The sequence below is a fragment of the Lipomyces oligophaga genome (genome assembly GCF_038497815.1).
Source record: "Lipomyces oligophaga strain CBS 7107 unplaced genomic scaffold V1516scaffold_5, whole genome shotgun sequence".
Classification (NCBI taxonomy): Eukaryota; Fungi; Ascomycota; class Lipomycetes; order Lipomycetales; family Lipomycetaceae; genus Lipomyces; species [Lipomyces] oligophaga.
In genome coordinates, this window is record NW_027117789.1 from 1 (window position 1) to 19,396 (window position 19,396).

Below are 19,396 nucleotides of genomic sequence, written 5' to 3' on the forward strand. Positions count from 1 at the left end.
AAATTAACCGCCTGCGCAGAAATAATAATAAACACCAAATATAACCAAAACCCCACTTTGCTTGTCCATATCTCGCGGGGGGGTTAAATTTTGAATAAATATTAAAACCCAACGCCGCCCCCCCCCCCCCCCCGCGCAGGCCGCTGACGGTGTCAATATAGACAGGCCAGAACCGGTCGAGAACGCCAACGTAGACACAACTGCACATATGCACGACACTTAAGCCATATGTGAGAACGGTTTCCCCAGCCTCGAATCCAGTCCAAATTAGCTCGTCATAGTCAGACCGGCTGACGAACAATGTTCTGTGATAATCGATGCGCTTCAAAACAGGAAATCAACCGAAAAGTTCACACTAATTGAAAATCTGCTTGGCTTCGGATTGCGGATCTTTGACGTGCACGTAGCAGCGGATCTGATATAACCCTGTCGGGCCGAAGAAGTAGGGCGAAGACGCTGTGCGCAAGTTACCCTTATCTGTGGGTAGCAGAGCCGGAACCGGTAACAGGACGGCCGGCCAGGGAAGCAGAGGGCTTGAATACGGAGCAAATGCCGTCAATGCACGCAAATCAGATGAATGAGCATCATTCATCAATTAAACAACAAATCAACGGAGTTTGTAGGACGGGAGCAAAAACCAAAAAGAACCGAAAGACGAGAAGTAGCAAAAGAGATGGATGGGGAAGTAGATGTAAACAGTAAACAGAGAGAAACAGTAGAACTTACAGATGTTTCGTGAGGCAGCTTATGTGCTTGTAGCCCTTCCCGCAGGACTCGCATTTCAGCTCTTCTTTTAGACGACCGGAGATCGATTCTCCTTCGGAAAATCTCCGAGCAGCAAGAATCTTGCGCGAGAGAACGGATGCTGACGAACCGGCAGAAGATACTGAGGAGGGCGGGGACGCGAATGCGGAATATACAGATGAGGCGGAGGACGACGTGGACGACGATAAAACATGATTGCGTGCATCCGGAATCGAGTAGGGTGCAACCGAAACGGACGTCCGGCGACGTGTCGGCGCACTGGAGGAAAATGGGATATCCTAAGTTGCGTGTTAGCTGATACATCGAGATCATGAGGAGTGCGCGGATCAAGCTACTGCGCCAAAAATATCTCCATGCCCTCCGCACCAGAGCTGCGAGATCCATCCCGGCCAGCTCGATCCTGGAAGGAGATTCCAATAGACAGGCTGTCAAACAGCTCCAGAAGTGATTGTTGACGGAATCGATGAAAACAGATAATGGGATGAATTGAACGTACAGAGATGGCCGCCATGGGTGCGGATATCGATGTATATACAGGAGGACGAGTCGACTGTGCGATGCAACGCGACGACGGACAATGTTGCGCTAGAGAATAAGGTCGGTTCGAGCACTAGACAGAAATATGTGCAGAACGCGAATCGGAAAATAATGTGGAGGCTGGTGTAGAGAGAAAGCAATTTGATGGAGAATAATCCAGTTGGATAAGTAGGAGCAACGTATAGAGTAGCAATTAGTAGCAATAGTCGATGATGGGAAAGAGAAACAAAGAGCCCGACCGCCGACGGACGAAGGAAAGACGCAGAAAAATAAAAAAATAAATTAAAAATAAAATTTGGATTCTGCGTAATATTAGAGTTTTGTCTGCTCGCCGAAAGGGGAAAGAGCACATGCCAGAGGAGAGCGGGGAGAGAAGAGGAGAGGCGGTCCCCAAAAAAAGGGAAACCGAGAGGGGAGAGGCGGAGCACAAACATTCTGTCGAGGGGATCGTGTAGACGTAGGGCTTCAGTAGGGCTACAATGATGACATAATCAATTAATAATTCAAATTACTTAATCAATTTTATTGATTATGTAATTCAATGACATAAGCAGTGATAGGTAGGCTTCATTTTGATGGGACAATGAAAGTTTGGTGTGGGTGATTTGTGCTTTTGGCTGTGATCTCTGCCAATTGCATAGAGCTGTAATTTTCGGTGCTCGCTGGAGCAATAGCTACTGCTTTGCGGTCGTTTTGGTAGCTCTTGTATTATAGACAAATAAATGATTATTGGAATCGAGTTTTTGTAGCCTGTATCATGAAGCAAATGCCGTAATCAGCACCTCTTTTTACATGCGGAATCCGGCACACGTATTCGACCAGAGCCTCGTTGCAACTTGCTGTGCCGATTAACCGACCGACACGGAGCCGCATCAAGTGTCAGCCACAGAAGGCTTGAACTCATCGAAGCTTAGTTTAGACGGTCATTGTCTGTCGCTTGATAATTAATTTGTTTCATCAGGCAGGCTACGCGACAAGAGAGTAGTCGTTTGGTCAAACATTGGATTTCAACGGAGAGCGCAGACGACGGTGATTTGGAGATGATTAGTGGTGAAGGGAAAAGCTGAGATCCGACTGATTGGTTTACTTATATTATTTTTCGCATGTTTAATCGTTTCACAGGTAGATCAAGTTCACCTTGTGCTGCTGTGAGAGACTTGCTCTATACCATGTAGATTGACCGACTCTTGCACTAATTCCTTTCGCTCGCGAATGTCGGTCACGGGAAAGCCTAATCCCACACAACGGAGTTTCTGCCAGATGTTGCTGGAATTCAATCGAGCTTCAAATTCCGCATCTTGTTCAGATCGCATCGACAACAATCGATCTCATTCTCGTTGTCCGACCACGCACAATAGCCAGCCAGAGAGCCTTCCCAGCTATTGTCAAGCCACAGTTCCTCGCCGCTGTGGCTCCGCTCCTCCGACTCCTGGCCGGCGTTCTCACACTTTAACTGGGAACACAAAGCACAGGCAAAAGACAGTTACGTTCGAGTCGGCCGCTAGGAGGACGACCTCTTCGCTGGTTTGGTGCGTTCATTGTTCAATCACATCCTGGCGGCAGCACACATACCCAGAGGATTTTGGGCGGGTCGGCTATACGGATGGTGGAATTTCAAACTGCGTTTTATTTTTTGTCCAGCGTTGTGTCATCATTGCCCATTCGCACAAGATCGAAATCGAAACTAGCGAAATACATCTCAGATCCAGCTGGAATCGCATCAGGATGGCGATTCCAGCATGAGCAAGCATTTGTGTGCTTATGGCAGCTATCCGCGGTTTCGAAAGCTGAATTGCCTTTTTCGGCAGCTCATCTCGTTCGCGCTCGGCTGAATAGCTAAATATTATCGCCTCGTCTGATCTGTCGCATGCCGTACAGCAATAGCTCGTAATGTAGCCATTTTAGATCGAGTTCACACTCAGCAGGTCTCTCGCCTCCGAGCTCCGCAGTACAGCGGTTATTTCTTTTTGAATAAACTAACAGCTACCGTCGTTCCTCGTGCCTATCGACCCGGGCTGCTCCCTCTAACTCCGCAAACACTGCAAGGTTCGTGACATCCATATCCGTTCCCAGTCGGTCCATCCTCCCAGAACCCGGCACTCGGCACGGATTTTTTTGCACTCGTCCCAACCTCTCTCTCAACGCCCCTGATCCTCTATTCTGTTGCCTGGAGTGCTCAAATAATATATAATAACCCGGTGATATCCTTCTAGCTTGGCCTGTAATCTGTTCTGTTCCATTCAATTCTTTGCATACCCTTCCTTGTTCTCCCTCCCTTTTCACGCCTACCCTCTTTGCATATTCCATCATTCTCTCAATCTGACTCTTTCCTCTCACTATAATTGCCTGCATCCTTAATGCCTGAGCCCTCATCCTCTACACGCGACTCAGATTCTGCGTCTGCAGTGTCCGCCAAGTCGTACTCTGAAAATGGTCCTGATGAAGTTCCTCTCGAGAAGTCCGTCACGAATCCTTTAAGCCTTGTCCACACCAATCAGCCTTATTTACATACCGCTGCTACTCATATCGAACCACTAGATGCTGCAAATTTCCCTGTTGGCGTCGTTGGCTCGACGGCCGACCTTACAGAGTACGTCTCCCCTCATGCTGAAGGTTATATTCAACGTCCCGATGGTATCAAGCTTGTCACTTTTACACCCAACGATCCTGGGAATCCTAAAAACTGGTCAAAGGCATACAAGTGGTATTGCACTTTGGTTGTCGCTCTTCTTTGCTTCGATGTCGCTCTTGGTTCTGCTATTGTCACTGGTGACATGGATGCAGTTGCTGTATATTTTGGTGTCTCTGAGGAGGTCGCCATTCTGACTGTGACTCTGTTTGTCGTCGGCTTTGGTGTCGGTCCTTTGGTATTTGCTCCTGCGTCTGAGTTATGGGGACGACAGGTAGTATATATTGTTACGGTCGCTGTTGCGGTCATCTTTGTTATACCTTGTGCTGTTGCTCAAAACATAGGAACTCTATTGGTTTGTCGATTGATTGATGGTATCGCCTTCTCCGCTCCGATGACCATCGTCGGCGGTACATTAGCTGATCTGTGGGACAACGAAGAGCGCGGTACTGCAATGGCAACCTTCTCTGCTGCTCCATTCATTGGTCCTTGTATCGGTCCGATTGTTGGTGGTTATATCGGCGATCATGTCTCATGGCGCTGGATCTATTATGTTCTATTGATTTTCTCGGGAGCTGTGTTTGCTCTTGTTGCTCTTACGATTCCAGAGACGTATGCTCCAACCATTCTTGCACGTCGTGCCAAGAAACTTCGCAAGGAAACTGGTGACGATTCCTACAAGACTGATCTTGACCTTAACCGTCGTCCTATTGGTGAGATGATGCGCACGAATTTGATTCGTCCCCTACAGTTGCTTTTCCTTGAGCCAATTGTGTTTTTGATTTCGATTTATATGTCGGTTATCTACGGCCTTTTGTACATGTTTTTCTTCGCCTTCCCAGTTGTTTTCCAGGAAGGAAAGGGCTTCCGTAATGGTTCTACTGGATTAATGTTTATCCCTATCGCCGTCGGTGTACTCACCTCGACTCTTGTTGCGCCGTTTGTCAATCAAAATTATAAGTATCTTGTTCGGAAACACAACGGCAATCCACCGGCAGAGGTTCGATTGATTCCGATGATGATCTCGTGCTGGTTTGTTCCTATTGGTTTGTTTATCTTCGCATGGACGTCGTATCCGCGCTTGGTCTGGGTTGGGCCATGTCTTGCTGGATTTCCCTGCGGACTGGGATTCTGTCTGTTGTACAATGCAGCGAACAACTATCTTGTAGACTCCTACCAGCATCATGCGGCATCAGCACTTGCAGCCAAGACGTTTTTACGATCCTTGTGGGGTGCAGCTGTTCCGTTGTTTACGATCCAGATGTACCATCGCCTTGGTAATGAATGGGCTGGTTCACTACTTGCGTTCATTTCGCTTGCATGCTGTTTGATTCCATATTTGTTTTATATTTTTGGAGCCCGGATCAGACAGAAGTCGAGGTTTGCATACTCACCTGAAGATGAGAAGCTGGAGGCTACTGTGCATGGTGAAAAGAGCGTTTAAGTTATATTCGGATAGAGAGTTGTGGCTTATTTTTTCTATTTTTCGTTATTCTTTCTGTATTGCCATATAAGACTGGCAATCAAATTGCAGAAGATTTGATATTTGGATGGTTCGGGTTTAATGTAGCATATTCGCCTATTTATAGATCGGGCTTGAGTAAAAGAAGATAAATATAATAATTTTATAATCAATTTTGTATTTCTGCAGTAGAATTGAAAAAAAGATGTGCATATAAGAAATATTGCAATTCAATGTAATAAGTAGTAAATCAAAAAAAATCAAGATTGAGATTTCCATTCGGCTGGTTTCTTCATGCCCATGACGGAATAGTACTTGCCTGTGCAAGAGTAGCCTTTCCAGGAGAAGTTATCGGATGGATTACAAGAGCATTTGAGTCTTTGACGGTCCTCTTTGTTCGTGGGACAATTGGTGAAAGGAACGTGCCAGTAACCAATGTCATCAAAGTAGTGTACTTTTTCGCGGGGTAGGAGTAACGAAGCAGCGATGGAATGAACGGGCGCGTCACCCCAGCGTTCGTAAAAAAATCCTCCGTCCTGATCGAGGGTTTCGAAGAAGTCCTGATACGACTTCGAACGCCAGAAGTCGAGGTTACCGATCTCAAAGTTGGACCAGAAGTGGCATTTGTTATAAGAATAGCCTTCGTCATCGGATACCCAATCCATAAGGTTGTTTGGTGAAATGTGTTCCGGATGCTCTTTCATGAACTTGCGAACAGAATCCCAGAGGGTTGGGATCGTTTCTTGGTATTCGTATAGGGACAGAGTCCAACCGTAGTCAAATTGATTTTGTTCCATGTATTTGAAGACGTCATAATCGATATCGCAGTGAAGAATAATATCAGGTTCTACACGCCAATAATATTTATACTCCTGCATCAGAGGCTGCTTGAAAAAAAATCCACTTTCAAATCGACACATATGCCGATAACTAACAGAATCGCCATAGATGACATTTTTTTCCGCCATTTCCTTTCGTGTTTGCGCAGCTCGATCCTTATCAATCCACTCAGGGAAACCCCAGTGTTCTTTCGGAATTTTACCAAATTTAACCGTGCCGCTGATGAGCGACGCCGTCATTTCCTTGAAGTCGTCATCGAAATCGTCGTCATTCAAGAATACCCAGTCGTAGTGGAATTTGCGATTAAAGCGGTCTTCCACGTTTCGGATCGACTTCACCAGTGACCAGATGTCGCTATTGCGGGCAAGCGTCACAAACGTAGCATTGGCACGCTGATAGTCGGGAGCCACAGATTCGGAAATGCGGACAGTATCGGCAATCGAAATTTCCGAATTGGCAACGGGATGGTCTTCGGCTGGCTTTGCTTCCGAAGGAGATTCTTCTGTGGAAGCCTCCTTTGAAGGAACTTCCTCCGCAGACTTTTCCTCAGATTGCTGCTGCTCGCCCTCTTGCTCAGCTTTTACCTCGGCTTGTTCTTCGGCTTGTTCTTCGGATTGTTCTCCAGACGAAGGTTCAGCTGGTTTCTCATCCTGATTTGCCTTGGCTTTGTCTTCCGGCTTTTCTTCAGATACATCAACAATTAGCTTTTCTTCAGGTTTTTCTTCAGGTTTTTCCTCAGGTTTTTCCTCAGGTTTTTTCTCAGGTTTTTTCTTAGGTTTTTCCTCAGGTTTTTCCTCAGACTGTTCCTTAGGATTTTCCTCAGATTTTTCTTTCGCTTTCTCGCCAGCGTTCGAGGTTTGCTCGCTGCTCTCCTTCACATCCGGAACAGCAACCTCTCCCGATGACGCACCAGGATAGACACGATGCGAAAGCGCTGAGAATGTCGATGGACTTGAGAGTTTATAAAGAACAACTAAGAGCACGGTAACGATGATCATCAACCGGACGATCCTAAAGGTCGGTGTTCGCGGCGACATGGTAGTGGTGATCTAGGTGATAACAAGGCTCAAAGGCAGGATCACTTCTTCTAATATCTCTCGCAATTGTAAATCAAATATCTAACGTAATGTAAGCCTGTTGATGAAATACAATTAGTATCAAGTTCTCAGCTTAAAACAAAGGAGAAGAAAAATAGGTCGCGTACTTGTCTGGTGAGGGTTATTATAGTCGTTCCACGTGTAGATCGAACGCGTAAGTTTAATCAGAGTAAAGGTATCTATCAATGCAAGTATCCAGACAAAATTTGCCTGAATTAAACCACAATTGCCGTTGAAGGTATGGTCTACAAGCAAGTAAATTGTGGATTACTGCCAATAAAATTGTGTCTGATCTACCAAAGAAACGAAAGAGAGAAAAACCCGCTCCTTCAAGTTGTCTAATTATGGACGCAGTCGTTCTGAGCTGCTACTATTCACTCTGGATGAAGGAAGGGGTTTAGTGGGAATTTGGCCAGAATTTGTGCGCATCAAGTGAAATACTGATTTCTGAAGCAGATTTTGATTTGTTTTAAGCTTTATAAAAGACGAATTAAAAATTTAATTTTTCCTGTACTTGTTCAGTAGTTCAAAATATACGTAATCATATGTGATTACGTAAGCAATTATATGTAAACAGAGGGACTGGTTGCAAGATAATGCGGCACCTGATGCGGGAGGTTATTCTTTTCCTATTTAAACTACTAATCTTATTGAAATCTATTGACCATTGGACGCAATTAAAATGTTTACCTCTTTGTTTACTCGATCAATGTCGCTGTTTAAGAGCAGTATTCGGCGACCTATGCTTAGTTTAACGGACGCTCGAATACCTCTCGCTCGGTCTCCGGTCGCAGCAGCATTTTCCACAACTTTTCCTGCTCAGACAACTCTTCGACAAGCTATTCGAGGAGGCCACAAGAAGAAAACGACGACAAAAATTATGTCTGAATCTCCTGATTTAGTTGGCTGTCCACAGCGTCGAGGAGTTATTGCTCGTGTCGTCATTATGAAGCCAAAAAAGCCGAACTCTGCGCAGCGAAAAGTCGCTAGAGTGAAGCTGTCTAACGGAAAAATGATTTATGGATACATTCCGGGCGAAGGTCACAATGTTCAGGAACATTCTGTAGTACTTGTTCGTGGTGGTCGTGTCCAGGACTTGCCAGGAGTCAAGTATCACTTAGTTCGCGGAAGCAAAGATTTGGGTGCGGTAGCAAATAGAACCACTTCTCGGTCGAGGTATGGCGTTAAGAAACCAAAAAATTAATCTCAAAAACTTGTTGTATATATCTAGAAATTATTGAATAATATGTTAATTACAAATAAGCCGCTACTTTGCTATAGTCCTCTTCACGCACTCCCACAGGTTCTTCACGCAAATCGAGCCATTTAACACGCTCAAACGGGCCAAGCGTCTGACCTCTAACATTTTCAGCAAGAGCTTCCACCACAATTAGACAAATTGCATCGTATCCTCCTGCACCCGGTACAACGCCTCCTAGTACTCCGCCAACTGCTTTGCATGCATCTAGTAATTCCGTCTGTGTCTCGGGTTCAATTTGTGCTCCTGAACCTGCCGACATGTGCTGCAAGTTTGATCGAATATCGTCAATAGACCTTATTAAATCTGCAAATAAATTGCCGATCTCCCCATTCTCCGATCCAAGCTTACAGATCTCTGTCCCTCCAGCGTTCCTTCGTACAATTAAATCTATAAACAAGTCATACTTGGCTGGATTTCTGATGGCCTGCTGATCTAATTCCCGAAGACATTCAATCAGCGAACGGTTGGCACGTCCTAATGACTTCCAGGTCTCCTCGGCCTCTTGACCACCTCCTTTGAGCCATTTCTGTACAAGTTGAACCATAGCTGGTGTTTCAGACCCACCAGCAACATCGCCCATCAATAACCGTAGCCGCGGTGGGATCGTACAAGGAAGATGACTGGCTTTCCAATCACAGTCAATAGTGTCTCCTAGTATTGATAAGTAGTTTTCTTGATCAGCTAAGCTGGCTCCCAGTTCAGGTAGACTCGGGATCTGCGTGATTAAAGAAGGCGAAAATCTATGATACACTGTAGATCCAAACACAGCACACGCTACGTCGAAACCAGAACCTACTTTGCCTTGAGCTGTGCAGTGAGCGGTCTGAGCAATTTTATGTAGAAACTCTTTGGACTCATCAGTCTTGAAATCAATAGCTTCATTTGAGTAGAATGACAGCAGAGCGGCACAAATAGACGTCGTCAGCGCAGCAGACGATCCTAGTCCTGTTTTCGGTACCTCAACAATTCGCTTTGAATGCGAGTTAAATCGAGGAGCGGAGTCGCTAGGTTGAGAATGATACGCATTATCAGACAAAACCATAATCTCAAGCGACCGCAGTGTACTATGTAGAGCTCGTGAACCACCAAGATAATTAAGAACAACTCCAATTGCTGAATAAACAAATGGATTTTTCCGGTCCAAAGCTACTGGTATCGGCCTTATAAATTGTGAATCTTTCGATTGGTCTAATCTATATACCCATTCACCTTCCAGAAACTGCGGACTCTTGACGATAACCTCTGGAAAAGGCGCATCTGATACAATAGCCTTTGTCAGAGTATATATACGAGCCGAGAGCGCAGTTACGAACGACGGATTCTCCTCGTATAAAACAAGATAGCCACCGGCAAACATTGCCTTTCCAGGAGCGGAAAAGCAAAGCCCATCAACCATTTTCGTTTTGCTGCTACTCAATTGAAAAATCCAAAGATTCGTTGACCACGCATTATAGTACTACCTGACAAGCTCAATAGTTCTAGAGCACGTGTTCAGTCATGTGATTGAAAGAGATATGCGGTGTTTGTAGAGTTTGCTGTTGATATTATTACCTAGTTAGGGATGTAGGAGTAACTTTGTTCATATGTATAAATTAGATCATTAAAATGGATAATGGACTTATTTTTTATATCTAGCATCCCAAGTCTGAATCAATTTTCTGCATCCTTCCGTCAGAATCCCCGAACGGACACACCAGTTCAGTTCTAGTCCATCTCCAGACCCCTTCCCTCTGTCTCCCTTCCCACACAGCAACTGCGACCCTTTCAAGCACCCGAAACCAGACTGCCAAAAACGACCGATTAAGAACATTAATACTCAGACAATGCCGACAACCGGAAAAACCTTTTGTCAGTTCTGGAGCGGCGAATGAGTTCTTTGTACGTCTATACAGGTCAAAGTCCTCTGCCCCTGAATTTACCGATGGTCGCGGTTCCGATAGACGATAAGATTAGTAGATTTGCGTAATGAGATTTATCCGGTCGAACAATAATTTAGTATTCCTGTTTATCGTATTTTAGCCATCTGTCTGGGTTTCTTATTAAACCGAATTAATCCGGTAGCTCTGCTGCTTTGTTTTGTGGTTGCCAGAGCTATTGTTCAGTAAACCGTCCATTAACAATCCTTCCACTTTGACGAGATGCAATTATTTTGTTTTTGTCCTGCGAATGTTGTACGCTATAATGCATTCTCTTATCTATTTTCTATTAGCTAATCGCCATTCTGTTTTACATAATCACCCGCTCTCGTGATCTCCCGGCAGTGAAATTCTTGTCCGCTTCAAACCTAAACCGATCCTTCGCTCTGACGAGTGGTTCAGTTACTCCACGCTTAATCCCTCTTCGAATCTGTTTTGATATTGTCTCTTTTTGTCTGCTGTCCTTCTGTTTTTGATTACTTTCAGAACTCCATTTAGTCAGTTTCAACGCATCTTTTTGCGGTTGCTATTGATTCGTGCTCCGATTGTCGATCCATTGCTGCATTGTCTTGTTTTACCACACATCATCGTCTGCATCTGTTTGCGACTGTTATTTTAGTCGTGTAAGAACTTATTTCAGATGGGTAGCAAACGAAAGCGTTCTTCTAGGAAATCTTCAAGCTCTCGTAATCGACCTCGATATCGGGCAGATGACTCGGAAACTGACCTCGACTTGGCCGTTCGGCCGCGATCTACCCGTCGTCAGATCAGTTATGCAGAGTCGGATAGTAGCGACTCAGAATTCAATGAGCTCCGAGACGACGATGACGATGACGACGACGAGGAACCAGAGGCCGAGGAAACTGGTTCAGACGATGATCAGTTTGAGTCAGATGAAGATGAATCTAAATCTACACGATCTGCGAGATCTACGCGCTCGCTTGTCAAATTAAAACTGAGAAAGCAACGTTCGGATGGATTAATCAATGACGAATCTGATTCTCTTAAACAGGATTTTCTTGTCAAAGTCGACAATTCGAACGAGTTCCCTGAAAGAGGCATTGCTGAGCAGAATGAGTCTGGCCAAACGAACGGCGAGGCGAAAGAGAAACATCAAGATGAGGAAGCTGATATTGAGGCCGGGGGAATCCAGGAAGTCCCATTATCGGCTGCTTCCATTCGTCAACAATTAATGCAGCATAAGAAAACAGAATATAAAAAACAATCACGGTCTAGCAAACGAAGTAATCGTGATGCTGATGATGACGATGATTTCGAAGTCGATTCGAGCTCTGTCGCGGATGACGACGAGGATGACGACGAGGAAGAAGAAAATATCGCTGACGATCCGGAGGACGATGATGATGCGTATTCTCTTCGTCCCAGATCAAATGTCTCCACGAGAAGCCAACAACGGTCAAGAAATGCAGACGAAATACAGGACGAGCTTGCCGATTTAAGCCCTCCTGAATATCGACGCAAGAACCTCCGGCAGAGGAAGGATGTCAATTATCAACTCATTCCTCCCCCTGATGCTTACGACGATATGTTCTTTCAGCCTTCTGATACGCGCAAGCGCACAAATACAAATAACACTTGGCGCTTATATTCCACGTACGGTCCATTCGGTGGTGCAGGTGTCCAATCAATTCTTGGAGCTCGTGGTCGTAATGATGGTCTTACTGCGGCCGGTGGTGCTGCTGATTCAGATTCCTCTGACGACGAGGCTGCTATACCCAAAACTCCATTGGCTAAACCGCCTACGGCTGCGGATCTAGAGGCTGTAACTAACCCTTCTTCTGCTCTAGGTCTTGTCAATAGGAAATCAAACTTGTCCGACACCGACCCTCTCGGTGTTGATATGAACGTCGATTTTTCTGCAGTCGGAGGTCTGGACGATCATATTAATCAGCTCAAGGAAATGGTTGCTCTTCCTTTGATGTATCCTGAAGTCTTTCAGCGTTTCAAAGTTACCCCTCCGCGGGGAGTCTTGTTCCATGGCCCTCCCGGTACTGGTAAGACGCTGCTTGCTCGCGCGCTTGCGGCCAGTTGCTCAGCGAATGGAAGAAAGATATCGTTTTATATGAGGAAGGGTGCTGATGCACTTTCGAAGTGGGTTGGTGAAGCTGAACGCCAGCTCAGACTCTTATTCGAAGAAGCCAAAAACACACAGCCGAGTATTATATTTTTTGATGAGATAGATGGTAAGAACTTATTATATAAACTATTTGAATCTGAACTCGGATTGATGTTTTGAATTAGGATTAGCGCCTGTTCGATCGTCGAAGCAAGAACAGATCCATGCGTCGATTGTTTCGACATTGCTTGCTTTGATGGATGGAATGGACAACCGAGGACAAGTTGTTGTAATTGGTGCTACTAACAGACCTGACTCAGTGGATCCTGCTTTACGTCGGCCAGGCCGATTCGACCGTGAATTTTACTTCCCATTACCTAATTTGGAAGCTCGGAAGAAGATTATTGAGATCCAAACAAAGGCATGGGATCCGCCACTTGATCCTACTTTTATTTCTGAAGTAGGATCATTAACAAAAGGCTATGGTGGTGCTGATCTTCGCGCACTATGCACGGAATCAGCTCTAAATGCTATTCAGAGACGTTATCCCCAAATATATACTCATGAACAGAAATTGCTGATCGATCCTTCTTCGATTAATGTTTTGCCACGAGATTTTATATTATCTTTGAAGAAAATCATTCCGTCTTCACAGCGTTCTACCGCCTCAAATGCAGCCCCGCTTCCTAAGAGGGTTGAACCTCTACTATCTTTAACACTAGATGCTATCAAGAAAGCTATTGATAACGTTATTCCTCGCAAGAAACGGTTAACAATCGCTGAGGAAGCTCAGTACGAAGATGATTCCTCTGATGGTGGATTTATGCGAGAAAATATGATGCAAGATTTTGAATCTTCTCGGCTTTTCCGTCCTAGGATATTAATTGCAGGTTCCCCGGGCATGGGCCAAGAATATTTAGGTGCTGCTGTATTACAGTATTTAGAAGGATATCATGTTCAAAATTTTGATTTGGCTACACTTTTGAGTGACTCTACACGGACTGTCGAAGCTGCCATAGTGCAGCTATTTGTGGAAGTCAAAAGACATGCGCCAAGTGTCATTTTTATTCCGAGCATAGACTCTTGGATCAAAACTATTTCTCCTTCTGCATGGACAACTTTTCAAGGTCTCCTGCGGTCTATCTCTCCTGTTGAGCAGATATTACTACTTGGCTTTGTAGAGAATGATTTTGCACACCTGGACCATGAATTAAAAGCACTGTTTGGGTTCTCAAAAGCCAATCGGATTGAGATTTATCAGCCTGGATTCACTGAACGACATGGGTTTTTTGCTGAATTAGCTAAGCATATTTCGAATTCGCCTAGTGAATATCCGGATCTCGAGAATCGAAAGAAGCGCAAACTTGAAATTCTTCCACTAGCACCGCCACCTCCTCCAAAAGTATTAACAAAAGCAGAATTGAAAGCCCAAGAAGAAAAAGATAAGCGGTTGAAAAATTATTTGAAGATTAAGCTGAGTGGACTTATGGAGCTTATCAAAAATCGATATAAACGGTTTCGAAAGCCGATGATTGTGAGTATTTGGTTTATTCGGTTTTCAGGTATATGTCTAATGCTGGATAAGGATGATGATGATCTAAGGCATTTATTTGAACCAATTGATCCTGCTATGGAGTACGAATATGTGCTAACTGAAGATGATATGATTCTGCAACGAAGTACTGGTCATAAATACTACAATATGGACCTCGATGTGGTTGAAGATCGTCTTTGGAACGGTTATTATAGCATGCCCAAGCAGTTTTTACAGGATATTGGATATATTTTAGCCGATGCGAACACAAGCGGTGATCGAGAAAAGATTTTGAAAGCATCGGAAATGTATGCTAACGTTCAAGTGTCAGTGGATGAAATTGGAGACGCACAATTTTTACTTGACTGTGAACGAGTATATCGGCGAGACCAGCAGCGTACAGACTTCTTTAGGGAGAAGATGAAGAAGAAACAAGAGAAGATTGCAGCCATTCAGCGGGAACATCTTGCAGCCGCTGCAATTGAGGATGTGATGCCAGTGAATGGTGATTCAGTGCCAACGAAGCCTACTAGGTCTAGCACGGAGCCAACGACAGTGATAACTAAAACATCAAGACCTATTGAGTCACTATTTAGTGACGAAGAAGATCTAGAAGATCCGATAGAGAATAAAACTGCAGAAGTTGCTGAGTCTCGGGGTCCGAAAAATGCGGACATTGTAATGATTGATGCATCGTCACCAATATTGTCCAAAGCGGAGGCCAATGGAATCCCTCCGACCGAGCCCAGTCCTAAGGTTATTGATGACGTACACCACTCTGAAAAAGATCATATTTCAATATCAAGTTCCCTGCCTCTACCGATTGCGGAAAGTGTAGAGGTCGTGCAGACTGACAATGTTGAGGAAATGAAGGAGTCTACACCATCCCCGGAACTTGAGCAAGAACCAGAACCAGCATCATCACCAATCCCTCAAGCACCCGAGCATGATCCTTACGAGTTATCGACAAGTGATTTAACAATATTTCAGGAAGAGATTTCGCGAGCTACAGAAAAATATTCGATCGAACAGTTGGAGCAACTGAATTCTGCCCTAATGAATGTGGCATATCAGCGGCGACTAGTGTGGGATCGCAATGTAGTTCTAAAAGAAGTGAAAGAGACTGCGGATGAGATTATGAGGGATATAGCAATTACGATCGAGCGCGATTGAATTTGCTTACGGCTGTCTGTATAATATTAGAGTACAATATACCGGCATTGCTTGTAGGTTGGACCGATGTAATCCTTTAGAGCCGTGGGAGAGCTTGGTACCAACGCCACGAAAAACGCGTTAGATATTGGAGACGCGTCAAGATGAAGGAAAGTATATCGATATTTGCAAAACTTCGAGCCACGTAAATTTCTGGCTATTTTTGTGTATAAAAGAATACAACCAAAATGGCGGACATGACACAGTTCGACAACATTTATTTCAATCAATCGGCGAAATCCGGGCGACTACGATTTGCGAATTCTGGGCTAGGTTGGAAATGTGCGTCGAAATCAGTGACGTTACCACCATTTCTACTACCGCAATCTGAGGTAATATCGGCTAACTGGAGCCGGGCTGCGAAAGGATATGAATGCAGAGTATTGACCAAAGATCGTGGAGTGGTTCAATTTGACGGCTTCGACGTGGATGACTTCGAGAAGTTGAAAAATACTGTAAAACATCATTTCGACGTTGTGCTAGAGTCTAAGCAGCACTCGATCCGCGGGTGGAACTGGGGTAAGGCTGAATTCGAGCGCTCGGAGATGGTTTTCCAGGTATCGAATCGGCCTGCATTTGAAATTCCGTATGCTCAGGTGACGAACTCGAATCTAGTTGGGAAAAGCGAGGTGGCTCTGGAGTTGAATAATGATCAGGAAATATCAGTTAGAGGGCCGTCTGCGGTCTTGGATGAGCTTGTGGAAATGCGGTTTTATATTCCGGGTACGGTTGTGAAAGGTGAAGATGAGGAGGATGAAGATGACGGCGGAGATCAGTCAGATGTTGAAGATTTGAATGCTGCAATGGCATTTTACGAGACGATCAAAGATCGCGCAGATATCGGACAAGTTGCTGGCGATTCAATCGTGTCTTTTTCAGATATACGATTTCTTACTCCGAGGTTAGTTTTTTCCATTGAACATAGATGTACGTGTCCTGTACTAACAAGCATTCAGAGGTCGGTATGCGATCGATATGTATGCTTCGTATTTGAGATTGAGCGGAAAAACATACGACTATAAGATTCAATACGATAATATCCAGAAGCTGTTTTTACTACCTATGCCGGATGATATGCACAATGTTTTTGTGATTCAGCTAGTTTCCCCATTAAGGCAAGGACAGACCAGATATCCGTTTTTAGTTGTTCAGTTTTTGCGAGAGGAGGAATTGGAAGTGGAGTTGAATTTGTCGAAGTAAGTAGCATCAAGAAATACATCTAGTTTCTTTACTGACGATTGCTTACAGCGAGGAGTTTCAAGAGAAATACGCGGATAAACTGAAAAAATCATATGACCAAGCAGCACATGAAGTCTTTGGTCAGATTCTCCGAGGATTATCGGGCCGCAAAATAACGGTGCCTGGGTCGTTTACAAGCATGCATGGTCAGGCGGCAGTGAAATGCTCTCTCAAAGCTAACGAGGGCCATCTATACCTGTTAGACAAGAGCTTTCTGTTTATCCCGAAGCCGTCGTTACTGATGCTGTTTGCAGATATTAGTTTTGTCACACTATCTCGGGTGAGTAGTGGTATTTCTTCTTCGCGGACATTTGATATTACAGTAACGATGAAAGCTGGGCAGTCTCACCAGTTTTCTAACATCAATCGCGAGGAACAACAAACCATCGAGGACTTTATCAAGTTCCGAAACCTAGAGATGAAAAACGATTTAGTTGAAGAACAGACGTATCTTGAAAGTGTTATGGGCGCGGATTCTGATTCAGATGAGGCAGGCGCGCGCGGATCTGCTTCTGACGATGAAGAGTCTGTTGATGAGGATTTTAAAGCCGATTCGGATGATAGTGATGTCGCGGAAGAGTATGATGAAAACGCCGCATTTAGTGGAAGCGATGAAGACTCTGCAGGTAACGTAGAAGATGATGTTGACGAAGATGAGGACGAGGACGAGGACGATGGTGATGCTGAGGAAGAAGACGTTAAACCTTTAAAGAAGAAGGCCAAAAGAACCTAGATGAGCTACAAGTGTTAAGACAATTTTTTACTTCAGCTTGTATTCATTTTATATAAGATTATATTAAATGTTCAAGTATAATGAATGGACTTTGAAATAAGCATAATATAAAATACAGATATAATCGGCTAATGACGATATGAACATAAGGAAAATTAAGGAAGAGTAACAAGGCAATTTCAGATACATGACTGATTTCACAGCGCGTGACTTCTGAGTTTCAGGGTGAAAGTTAATTAGTCCTAAGTTTCTGCTAATTTTAAAGTGTATCCAGGTAGGCAACTATAAGTAGACGAGAGAAAATATAAAAAAAATTATTATCATTCGAAAGCAATTGATCAATAAAATGCCTTCTACAGTTACATTTGTCACCGGTATGGTTTTATGACGACCTGAGTAAAATCCAACAATACTTATCGATTTTCAGGGAACGCCAATAAGCTGAAAGAAGTTCAGGCAATTATGGCCGACAGTGCTGAGCTCACTAATCGGTCATTGGATTTAGATGAGCTGCAAGGAACCATTCTTGAAGTGGCAACCGCAAAGTGTAAAGAAGCTGCTGGAATCGTGAGTTAGATGTGGACAAAGATGCGAAGACAAGTTACTGATTGAATAGATCAAAGGACCTGTACTGGTCGAAGACACAGCGTTGACGTTTACAGTCTACAAGGAGCTACCGGGACCTTATATGTGAGTATGCTAATACAGAGACATTTCGATATGATTCTGATCGGCAGTAAATGGTTCATGGAGAGCATTGGTCATGAAGGTAAGATTTACAGATTGAGTCCATACTTACTAACACTTCAGGTTTGAACAATATGCTTGCTGCTTATGAAGACAAATCTGCGCAGGCTATTTGCACTTTTGCATTTAGCGAGGGTCCGGGCGAAGAAGTGAAGATTTTCCAGGGCGTCCAGCCAGTAAGTTGTCGTTTTCACCGAGTGTTCACATGTCTAATAGATAGGGTAAAATCGTTCCCGCTAAAGGTCCTACTGGTTTCGGATGGGATCCTGTTTTTTTACCTGACGGATATGATCAGACGTAAGTCGGAATCAATAATACCGCTACGATGCTTATATAATTAGATATGCGGAAATGCCCAAGAGTTTGAAAAATACAATCAGCCATCGTTATCAAGCGCTGATGCTTCTAAAGGATTTCTTAAAATCCCGCGCTTAGATTATTTGTATAGATAGAATTTATATAGCAGCCTATTTTTTTTTTTTTTTTTGAGATTTCGTAGACTGATATTTAATTTTGCTTTGTATTATCAATGACCCATTGTTTAAACCATGACTTAATTCTCTGACAGTTTGTCTCCAAGTCATGGTCATTGTCACTATGTAACTCGACAATAATCTCAGGTTCGTAACTCTCCTGCGCATCGTTCAAAATCTCACCCATGATTTCTGCATCAATATTTTCTTCAAATTTCTGGTTCGCATATCCTCTGCTATTCGTTAGTCGGTATTCACACTATCAAGACAAACATGGTTACCTGGCTTTCAGCCGATCATATAGGTGAGTCGTGTCCGCTCGTAAAACAATGACAAGATCTATCAACTCTGGCTGAAAAATATCGCAAACATGCCAATCTATGATTTTCCCTCCAGCTTCTAATTCTGGTTGAATCAGATCCAACAACTAATACCATAGTTAGGCCCAGCCATTGATTGGTCTTGAGATCTTTGTTCTGATATAATAGAATACCTTATCTTCATCTGCAACCACGCTATTACGTGCTTTGTCAAACGAGCTCTCGAGATCATGGTCTTGAATGAACTTGTTTATCGAAACAACTGTTAGTTCCGGTAAAATCTGGCCCAACTTTTCACAGTGCTTGGATTTTCCAGTTCCCTGCAGTGTTAGTCTGGTATTTAATAGTCTGAATGATTTGAACCAAAAAAACTTACAGGAGTTCCTGTTACTATTATATTTGGTAAGTCCCTCATTTGATTGTACATATATGAACTATAATACAGTAAGATATGAAAAGATCTCGTGAAACTTCATGATAAAGCCTAATGGCATACTAATTGGCTAAAATATTCTGCCGTCTGCGGCTGTCATGTCGGGTATGGGAACCAGAAT

General features: G+C 43.9%; 9 protein-coding genes across 9 annotated transcripts; 5 read left to right on the forward strand and 4 right to left on the reverse strand.

Annotated features, from left to right (window-relative positions):
• Positions 1-726: 726 nt before the first annotated feature.
• V1516DRAFT_664666 (uncharacterized protein) lies at positions 727-1,276 on the reverse strand (the record flags this gene model as incomplete). Its single annotated transcript, XM_066920618.1, has 2 exons — positions 727-1,043; positions 1,262-1,276. Coding segments are annotated over 2 exons (332 nt in total), but the record flags the coding sequence as incomplete, so codon positions are not given.
• Positions 1,277-3,352: 2,076 nt separating this feature from the next.
• V1516DRAFT_384066 (major facilitator superfamily domain-containing protein) lies at positions 3,353-5,514 on the forward strand. The gene has a single exon (XM_066918974.1). It carries the CDS (start codon positions 3,660-3,662, stop codon positions 5,373-5,375), a length of 1,716 nt encoding a protein of 571 aa, XP_066776500.1. The 5' UTR covers positions 3,353-3,659; the 3' UTR covers positions 5,376-5,514.
• A 36-nt stretch (positions 5,515-5,550) lies between these two features.
• On the reverse strand, positions 5,551-7,426 carry V1516DRAFT_676170 (alpha 1,2-mannosyltransferase). The gene has a single exon (XM_066922374.1). The coding sequence runs from the start codon at positions 7,268-7,270 to the stop codon at positions 5,654-5,656; it is 1,617 nt and encodes a 538-aa protein (XP_066776501.1). The 5' UTR covers positions 7,271-7,426; the 3' UTR covers positions 5,551-5,653.
• Positions 7,427-7,954: 528 nt separating this feature from the next.
• V1516DRAFT_676173 (mitochondrial 37S ribosomal protein uS12m) lies at positions 7,955-8,593 on the forward strand. The gene has a single exon (XM_066922375.1). The coding sequence runs from the start codon at positions 8,013-8,015 to the stop codon at positions 8,532-8,534; it is 522 nt and encodes a 173-aa protein (XP_066776502.1). The 5' UTR covers positions 7,955-8,012; the 3' UTR covers positions 8,535-8,593.
• Positions 8,543-10,126, reverse strand: V1516DRAFT_676174 (ribosomal protein S5 domain 2-type protein). Its single transcript, XM_066922376.1, has one exon. It carries the CDS (start codon positions 9,985-9,987, stop codon positions 8,584-8,586), a length of 1,404 nt encoding a protein of 467 aa, XP_066776503.1. The 5' UTR covers positions 9,988-10,126; the 3' UTR covers positions 8,543-8,583.
• A 784-nt stretch (positions 10,127-10,910) lies between these two features.
• V1516DRAFT_676178 (uncharacterized protein) lies at positions 10,911-15,442 on the forward strand. The gene is made up of 3 exons (XM_066922377.1): positions 10,911-12,711; positions 12,770-14,118; positions 14,170-15,442. Exons 1-3 carry the CDS (start codon positions 11,148-11,150, stop codon positions 15,289-15,291), a joined length of 4,035 nt encoding a protein of 1,344 aa, XP_066776504.1. The 5' UTR covers positions 10,911-11,147; the 3' UTR covers positions 15,292-15,442.
• Positions 15,443-17,499, forward strand: V1516DRAFT_676179 (uncharacterized protein). The gene is made up of 3 exons (XM_066922378.1): positions 15,443-16,231; positions 16,287-16,526; positions 16,579-17,499. The coding sequence occupies exons 1-3, from the start codon at positions 15,519-15,521 to the stop codon at positions 17,300-17,302; spliced, it is 1,677 nt and encodes a 558-aa protein (XP_066776505.1). The 5' UTR covers positions 15,443-15,518; the 3' UTR covers positions 17,303-17,499.
• On the forward strand, positions 17,500-18,575 carry V1516DRAFT_676182 (inosine triphosphate pyrophosphatase-like protein). The gene is made up of 7 exons (XM_066922379.1): positions 17,500-17,676; positions 17,730-17,869; positions 17,919-17,992; positions 18,040-18,071; positions 18,113-18,225; positions 18,270-18,346; positions 18,391-18,575. The coding sequence occupies exons 1-7, from the start codon at positions 17,649-17,651 to the stop codon at positions 18,482-18,484; spliced, it is 558 nt and encodes a 185-aa protein (XP_066776506.1). The 5' UTR covers positions 17,500-17,648; the 3' UTR covers positions 18,485-18,575.
• Positions 18,557-19,257, reverse strand: V1516DRAFT_664674 (AAA domain-containing protein; the record flags this gene model as incomplete). The annotated part of the gene is made up of 4 exons (XM_066920619.1): positions 18,557-18,755; positions 18,804-18,949; positions 19,016-19,162; positions 19,219-19,257. The coding sequence occupies 4 exons, from the start codon at positions 19,255-19,257 to the stop codon at positions 18,557-18,559; spliced, it is 531 nt and encodes a 176-aa protein (XP_066776507.1).
• Between the last annotated feature and the right edge of the window lie 139 nt (positions 19,258-19,396).

What these genes read in the sequence shown, in the direction of transcription:
- V1516DRAFT_676178 (XM_066922377.1), top strand. Translation starts at nt 11,148, where the DNA reads ATGGGTAGCAAACGAAAGCGTTCTTCTAGGAAATCTTCAAGCTCTCGT. An exon ending in ATTTTTTGATGAGATAGATG is followed by an intron (nt 12,712 to 12,769) that starts GTAAGAACTTAT and finishes GTTTTGAATTAG; the next exon opens with GATTAGCGCCTGTTCGATCG. An exon ending in GGTTTCGAAAGCCGATGATT is followed by an intron (nt 14,119 to 14,169) that starts GTGAGTATTTGG and finishes ATGCTGGATAAG; the next exon opens with GATGATGATGATCTAAGGCA.
- V1516DRAFT_676179 (XM_066922378.1), top strand. Translation starts at nt 15,519, where the DNA reads ATGGCGGACATGACACAGTTCGACAACATTTATTTCAATCAATCGGCG. An exon ending in ATACGATTTCTTACTCCGAG is followed by an intron (nt 16,232 to 16,286) that starts GTTAGTTTTTTC and finishes ACAAGCATTCAG; the next exon opens with AGGTCGGTATGCGATCGATA. An exon ending in GTGGAGTTGAATTTGTCGAA is followed by an intron (nt 16,527 to 16,578) that starts GTAAGTAGCATC and finishes GATTGCTTACAG; the next exon opens with CGAGGAGTTTCAAGAGAAAT.
- V1516DRAFT_676174 (XM_066922376.1), bottom strand. Translation starts at nt 9,987, where the DNA reads ATGGTTGATGGGCTTTGCTTTTCCGCTCCTGGAAAGGCAATGTTTGCC.
- V1516DRAFT_676173 (XM_066922375.1), top strand. Translation starts at nt 8,013, where the DNA reads ATGTTTACCTCTTTGTTTACTCGATCAATGTCGCTGTTTAAGAGCAGT.
- V1516DRAFT_676182 (XM_066922379.1), top strand. Translation starts at nt 17,649, where the DNA reads ATGCCTTCTACAGTTACATTTGTCACCG. An exon ending in GTAAAGAAGCTGCTGGAATC is followed by an intron (nt 17,870 to 17,918) that starts GTGAGTTAGATG and finishes CTGATTGAATAG; the next exon opens with ATCAAAGGACCTGTACTGGT. An exon ending in TTTTCCAGGGCGTCCAGCCA is followed by an intron (nt 18,226 to 18,269) that starts GTAAGTTGTCGT and finishes TCTAATAGATAG; the next exon opens with GGTAAAATCGTTCCCGCTAA.
- V1516DRAFT_384066 (XM_066918974.1), top strand. Translation starts at nt 3,660, where the DNA reads ATGCCTGAGCCCTCATCCTCTACACGCGACTCAGATTCTGCGTCTGCA.
- V1516DRAFT_676170 (XM_066922374.1), bottom strand. Translation starts at nt 7,270, where the DNA reads ATGTCGCCGCGAACACCGACCTTTAGGATCGTCCGGTTGATGATCATC.